General features: G+C 43.1%; 1 protein-coding gene across 1 annotated transcript; it reads left to right on the top strand.

The window, feature by feature from the left end:
- Positions 1-3,627: 3,627 nt before the first annotated feature.
- On the top strand, positions 3,628-4,554 carry LOC141153228 (olfactory receptor 6S1-like). Its single transcript, XM_073637932.1, has one exon. It carries the CDS (start codon positions 3,628-3,630, stop codon positions 4,552-4,554), a length of 927 nt encoding a protein of 308 aa, XP_073494033.1.
- Positions 4,555-7,925: the final 3,371 nt, after the last annotated feature.

Raw genomic sequence — 7,925 nt, 5'->3', positions numbered from 1 at the left:
AACAAAAGAGCTGGGTGTCAACTAGTCTCATTCACCCAATGTTCATTAGCATTTCTATTCATGTAATTTATGTAGCTGCTGTGAGCTGTTTTTTTTAGCTTGGGAAGCTGCCATTAGGCAAACATGGTCCCTGGCCATTAAATAACATCTCACAGCTGGTTCGTTAGCCGCTATGACCCCCCCCCATCGATCAGCACTCTGGAGCACTTTGGACACAATGTATTTATGTAGCGTCCAAAACGCGGTGTTCTAATGCTGCACTTTTGTTGTCGGTACATGTGAATCCACCGTATATAATGACTCTTCAATCGGTCAAAATCTTCAGCGGAGACTAGCGTGTCCGCTACAGAAATTGACCTGCTGCGGGTGACTTTGGGTACGTGGCCACGATCAGGAGCCGCTACAGGTTTGACGCTGCATGTTTATACAGTGTCAAACCCGCAGCGTCCAGATGTTACAGTGGATGGGATCTCTAGAAATCCCACGTCCACTATGCGTGCATCAGAGGCTGCGAATCACCCGTGGAAACTGACATGCTGCGAGTCTTTCAGGACCACAGCATGTCAAACTCTCTTGTGGAGTCGCTAGTCTCCACAACAGAAATTTGACCACTAGAATGCATTGAATGCGGTAAATCCACATGGTTCAGTGAACACATTTGGACGCAGCAAAAGTTTGCGTCGAAAGCGGTGCTACGTCTGAATTATGGGCACAGAGCCTAAAATTAAAAAAAATGGCGTGGGCTCCCACGTCATTTTTATAACCAGCAGAGGGAAAGCCGACCGCTGAGAGCTGATATTAGTAGCCACGGAAGGGGCCATTAGCCAACAATGTTCCCTGGGTATTAATATCAGCCCACAGCTGTTTGTTTAGCCTTTACTGGCTAGATTACAGGGGGACACCAGAAAAAAATTGACATGGGGTCCCCCTATAAAATCTAACCAGCAAAGGCTAAACTAGACAGCTGGGGGCTGATATTAATAGTCAGGGAAGGGGCCATGAATACTAGCTCCCTCCACGGCTATTAATATCACCCCTCAGCAGTCTCAGAAATGGCGCATTCATAAGATGCGCCAAATTTGGCGCTTAGCCTTGCTTTTCCCACTGCCCTGCAGCGGTGGTAGTGGGGTTATGAGGTTGGGATTCATGTCAGCCTTGGATTGGCGGCTGACGTGAAGCTCAGGATAGTAATGGAGGGCGTATATAAGACGCCCCCATTACTGACTGCATAGTAAAGTAGTCACCGCCTTTTCAATAAAAGACACGGCCAGAATAAAGTATTTTAATGAAATAAAACACACACGGTTCTACAATTTTTTTTTATTACACGCCTCTGCAAAGCCCTCGATCTCCTGAAAAAAACGAAAAACAACAAACAACCGTCCCACGATGATTCGGGTCACTTCTACAGCTGTGAAATCAGAAATGACTGATGTCACAGCTGTAGAATACAGCACTGTATACTGACAGGGGTATAAAATCACCCCCTGTCAGTATACAGGCTGCAGGAGGTCACTGGGGTTCATCATCTGAAGATCTTGCGAATGTTCCCAGGGTGAGCATCAGCTGACCGCTGACTTCACTGATCAGCTGATGGACGCATGACCATCAGGTGATCGCTGCCGGCACTTATCAGCTGATGGTCACATGACCATCAGCTGATCAGTGACGTCACTGAAGGTCCTAACAGTACACTGGGGGTGCGAGCCCACTCCCTGCAGTATACCGCTGGCCGCCGGAGCAACAGCATTGCCGCCGGGGACCAGGAGGACACCAGGGGCTGCCGGACAGGTGAGTATACAGGTTTATTTTTTTATTTTTACTTTTTTATTCTTTTTTTTACTACCACGGGCACGCGGGCTGGGAAGAGCAGACTGCTTCTCCTCCCATCCACACTGCTCTCGCTGTTATCAGCCAGAGTAGTGGTCAGATGAGAGGAGTAGCAGCTTCCTCTCCTGACCCTGGTACCACCCGCAGCGCGATTCCACGAAGGTTTCGCGTCTATTGATTTTCATTGAAACGCAGCAATTCCGCAGGTATAGATATTCTACCTGTGGGTTTGCTGCGATTCAGTGCAAGTCAATGGGCACGAATTTGCGGCGGAATCGTGCTAGAAATGGCCCTGTTGCTTTTTTTGCCGCAACGCGAATCCGGAGCGGAAATTTCCACATCATGTGCACAGCACACCCGTATTAGCATTGCTATACATGGCAGACCTATTAACAAGCGGTTTTAATGCGTTTCCGCGGCAGAAAAACCGCTGAGGAAACGCATTAAAACCGTATTGTGTGCACATAGCCTTACACAGTTCTTCATTAGGCCCAACTTGATATACAATGGTGGTAACAAAATCTTATGTGGGTCAATAAGTGCAGGATGCAGGACATTTTTACTCCCTGACTGAAGTGAATATTGGAGAGGCCAGTCAACTTTATTGTAGTGATATTCTCTTGCACGACTATCTCACTCACACAGAAAGCAGCAGTACTTTGTGTATCCACCCAGGACAGTAAGAGGGTATCCCCTTTAAGTCACCACAGAGTGGCCACAAATGTAGGTCATAGTTCAGTCACCTCAACAGCTGTTTAATTTTGTCATAGGTTTCTTTTATGTGCATCGCATATCAAACTGGAATTGAAGGTAACAGATTACAATTTTGCAGCAAGATGGCGCTTAGGCTTCTTTTGGACAAAAAGTTAAAGAACCTCAATTCCTCTGGATTATGACTTATCTTCAGAGCTTCCATTAAACTGTTGATGTTGTTGCATGCCACAAGATGCTTCATGACACTTTACTCGACTGAAAATGTTTCTGGTGCTTTTGGAACCGGCAGTTCTTTGTATTGCAGATGGAATGGTTGGATGTTGTAAAGTCCACTTCTTCTTCCTTGAAATTATTTTCGTAATGGGGGGCACTATGCAGAAATTGCAACTGGTAATACGTTCAGTTGGCTCTCTCCAGATTATTGGGCAGAGATTGCCTCTTCCCATGCAACCACTGGGTAACATGTGATGCACTTCTATTGCAGCATGTGTGTGGAGCCCAACTGTTGTCCTAATCTTCTATTCTGCAGCCAAAATACAGGTTGTAGGTGTTCCTTATTATGGTAGTCACGTTTCGCTTTTGTGAAGAAAAAGAGACTTCTCTGCTTATGTAACAAGAAACTATCCGCTTTGTTAATGCAAGAACAAGGCATATCTGGAAAAAACATATAGAAACATGTCAATATGCTAGGAAACAAGGCTAAGAAATCCTAAAACTGTATACCTTACACAGAGAGCATCTCTAAAAGTAGGTGATGCAACTGTAATTAGGACTACGTCATCGGTCCCGAGTTGTCGTTTTTGATTGTTTACCCTAAGATGATAAAATACCAAAGGCTCAATAGACTAAATAGATGTAATAGACATGCTACTAACAATACAATAATTATGATGAAATAATAAAGACGCAATTTTTCTATGAGCCTGCATGAAAGGTGTCATAAACAATTACAACCTCCCCTGGATCTTGAAAATTAGAGCCAATCAGCAAATCTAAGTATCATATTAGTTTTCAGCACCACAAAATTAGTTAAGTTACACTGTTTTCATCTCTGAACCAATTTGGCTGTAGAACAGTGTTATCATGTACAAATTCCTACACAACAAAACTACAATTACAGAATTTCTTCTGTCAGGTTTTTCCAACTTTAATGCTCGGTGGCTCTTCCCCGTTATATTGACTATTTATATTGTTACCATTACTGCCAATATGTTCATCATTGTCATAGTAAGGATTGATCAACGTCTTCATAAACCCATGTACTTCTTTATTGGTAGCCTCTCTTTCTTAGAGATCTGGTACCCTTCCGTCTCTGTTCCTAGACTATTGTTTGCTCTAATGATGAAACAATCCATATCTCCAGCTGGTTGCATAACCCAGTTTTATTTCCATTTTTCTTTCGGTGTAGTAGAGAACTTTCTGCTGGCCATCATGGCTGTTGATCGATACATAGCCATCTGTAGGCCTTTAAGGTATACACTTATCATGAGTCCTGGCACTTGCATCAAACTTCTGATGGGATGTTGGTTCTTGGGCTTCGTTATAGTATTTGTCCCATGTTTACAAGTCTCAAACCTTTCATTTTGTTCTAAAAATAAAATTGACCATTATTACTGTGATTTTGCTCCTTTGATCACGTTGTCCTGCTCTGATACAGCAAGTGCTGAAAAGTTATTTTTTGCCTTTGCTTGTTTTATAATTTTTGGTAGTTTTCTGATCATTTCCATGTCCTATATTTGTATTATTCAGACAATGATGACATTTCCAACTTCTTTTGGAAGACGTAAGGGATTTTCTACTTGTGCCTCACACTTCGTAGTAGTTATTCTTTTTTATGGTACAATTATGTTCCTGTTTGTCCGACCAACTACTGGTGGCCTACTGCACCTGAATAAAATCATATCTATCATCCCGTCCATAGTAACTCCTCTTCTCAATCCTATTATCTACACTCTAAGGAATCAAGAGGTGAAAGAAGCCGTGAAGAAGATTGTCCAAAACATGACATAATGAGAAGATTGGAAAATCCTTTATGTGTACGGCTGTTTAATGGACAAATAGAAATCTATAAACTCATACTGTACATGTGGTTTAATAAAATATAATATAAAAGTATATGTGCTCTTTGCAATCCAATAATGCCCCCCTTTATGTGTTTGTGGCAGAAGCTGCTATAGAGATGGAAGTGGAGCCCCCTTACTTCTTGGTTCCTTTGCAGCTGCACAAGTTGCACCAATGGTATGCCCGCCTCCGTAAATAACTTAATTTTATATGAAAGATTGTCTTTTAGTTTATCATGGCATTAGAGACTTTTGAAGATGGGGGTTTCCTACACACATCCGTCAGTGAAATCATTTAGCGAAATTTAATATAATAATAATAGTAATAATAAAATATTATCCAAAAATGAAAATGATTTATCATTGTTTTTCTTCACAGACATGTCCTCATATATTGGTCTCTTTATACATAAGTGTATATACACTGCTCAAAAAAATGAAGGGAACACTTAAACAAAAGAATATAACTCCAAGTACATCAAACTTCTGTGAAATCAAACTGTCCACTTAGGAAGCAACACTGATTGACAATCAGTTTCACATGCTGATGTGCAAATGGAATAGACAATAGATGGAAATTATTGCCAAGTATCAAGACACCCTTAATAAAGGAGTAGTTCTGCAGGTGGGGACCACAGACCACATCTCAGTACCAATGCTTTCTGGCTGATGTTTTTGTCACTTTTAAATGTTGGTTGTGCTTTCACACTCGTGGTAACATAAGACGGACTCTACAACCCACAGAAGTTGCTCAGGTAGTGCAGCTCATCCAGAATGGCACTGTTAGAACCCTCCTGTTTGTTTTTTCCATCTTGTGTTTTGCGGTCACGTGACAATCTGCCTTTATGTTCCAGCTCCACCCTTGTGGCTGTGCTGGACTTCAGTGTTTGACTGTTTCTCTAGCCTGGTGCTTCGGTGCCTTTCTCTGTCAAGTTCGCTTGGTCCTCTGGGACCTCTAGTACATTTTTGTCAGTTTGTCTTTTTGTGTTCTGCAACAACTTCTCTGTTTAGGAGGTGCCCAATTTTTGTCCCAGTCCTTAGTTCTTTTAGGGACCCCTCCCTTAATTCTATAGGTCTTCGTTCAGACTAGCCGAGGACTAAGGCGGGTCTGTTCACTAGGAACAGGCTGCCCGCTACATCGTAGGGATTCACCTTAGGCTTACTGTAGGGACAGCTTTCCCCTAGCTTTCCTTAGTACTTGTTGCAGATCATAACAGTAAGTCCAGCCCAAAAAAAATAAAAGGAAAGAAATTCGGGGATCAGTATGGTTTCCGTTCAGGATTTGGCTCAACGCCTGCAGGGATTGTCTCTGGAGGTGGCCGAGCTTCAGCAACACGTGAGTAGCTGTTCTGGAGCGCATTTTGTCGAACCCAAGGTAGGACTGCCTGATGTTTTTTATCGTAAACAGCAAGATTTTTTTTTCCTTTAAAAATGCTTGTTTGTTATATTTTCGTTTGAGACCAAGGTCCTCTGGGAATGAATCACAGCGCATTGGTTTTATTATGTCACTTTTGCGCAATGAACCACAGGGGTGGGCCTTTTCTCAACAGCGTAATGATCCGTGTTTAAGGTCTGTTGAAGAATTTTTTTCTGCTATGGGGCTATTAGTTGACGATCCTGATCGAATCTCATCTGCTGAATCAAAACTCAGGCGTTTGAATCAGGGGTCACATAATGTTGAAAATTATTGCACACACTTCAGGAGATGGGCTTCAGAAGTTAAGTGGAATGATCCTGCGCTGAGATGTTTATTTCTTGCTGGTCTGAGTGAAAGGGTTAAGGATTTGATAATTTCATTCTCTGCACCTGAGACTCTGCAGGATGCCATGCAGTTAGCTGTTTGTATAGACAGGAGACTGAGGTGCAGGCTCAATGAGGTAAAGACTCCTGTAATGTCAGTTCCTAGTCCCCAGAAAATCTGCTCTGACGGCGGAGAACCGATGGAGGTTGGAGCGATGTCACTCCGCTCTCAGGCAAGAGACCGGAGGTTCGCTGAGGGATTGTGTCTTTATTGTGGTAAAGCTGACCATTTGATTAAGTATTGTGAGCGTCGTTTAAGTAAAGAAAAAAAAAGGTCAGTTACGCCCGTATAGCTTGTTTACGCTCTGCAGGAGTATTTCTTTCTGGGAGTACTACTCTGCAGGGAGATTTGATTGAATTTCAGGTATTTGTAGATTGTGGTTCAACACTTAATGTGATTGATAAAGAGTTTTTGGAAAACCTTAAATTGAATTCCAAACTTTGTCATCACCTATTTCTGTGATTGCAATTGATAACACTCCTTTGAAATGTATTACTCACAAGACTGCTGCATTTCCCCTCATTATCAATGGAGTTCACTAGTGTTGAGCCACCCCCGTAGAGTTCGAGTTCGGTTCGGTTCGTCGAACACCCGCGTGTTCGCCGAACTGTTCGTCGAACTGTTCGTCGAACACCTTTGAACACCATTAAAACCAATGGCAGGCAAACAAAAACACATAGAAACACATAGAAAACACCTTCAAAGGTGTTCAAAAGCTGACAAACTGCTCAGAAGACACAACTAATACATGGAAAAGTGACAAGTACATATAGTCATGCGAAAAGAAAAGAGGTGGAGGAGTAAAAGGAGGGGGAGACACAGATATAGGCATGTCATGCCCTTCTAAAAAATGAGAAGCCGACAAGGCCAGTCCGCTCCTGCCCGTGCCACCTCCGTGTCACCGGGTTTGTGCCAGAGCCGCGGTGAACCCTGACGGCCAGCCCCCCTCTCCCAATACTGGTGCCTGTCCGCTGGTGGGTCGAGCGAGCCCCCCTGTGGTAGAGGCAGCTCTAAGCTTTTTAATTTAAATTGTCTCTCTAATTTGAATGAATACACTTTAAATCCATTTACAAGGATCTATTGGAGGGCAAGTCTCATGCCAGCAGCCGCGTAATTCCAGCTCCAATAGCGTCCACTAAAGCTGCTGCAGTTAAAAAGCTTTTATAAGGATCGAGCTCGGCTGTCCACCTCAAGGCATCCTACTGCCAGTCCCAGCCCCTATGCCTTGGGGTGCCTCCTGATGCTCTTCACTGAGTATCCCGTGGTCCCGAAGCATTTCCTTTGAAAAAATTAAGTGTCCAAACTACAGGTGGTGTAGCTTGCTTAACAGCCTGGATAATCCGCTGACTAGCAGACACTGCTACTAGGCACAAAGTATTTCCTGGGCTAGATGCAGTTAAAAATTTGTAATTAGATACTATCGTTGGATGCTGAGAAAGCAATCCATAGAGTCTCCTGGCACGCCATATATTATTCTCTTAAAAAGTTTGGGGTAGGGGTCTAGGGGACCCTTTTATAGC

This window comes from Phyllobates terribilis, unplaced genomic scaffold (genome assembly GCF_046119375.1).
Source record: "Phyllobates terribilis strain yellow unplaced genomic scaffold, ASM4611937v1 Scaffold_7__3_contigs__length_470593459, whole genome shotgun sequence".
Taxonomy (NCBI): Eukaryota; Metazoa; Chordata; class Amphibia; order Anura; family Dendrobatidae; genus Phyllobates; species Phyllobates terribilis.
The sequence above is the reverse complement of the archived record's forward strand: the minus strand, read 5'-3'. Positions and strand labels throughout refer to the sequence as shown.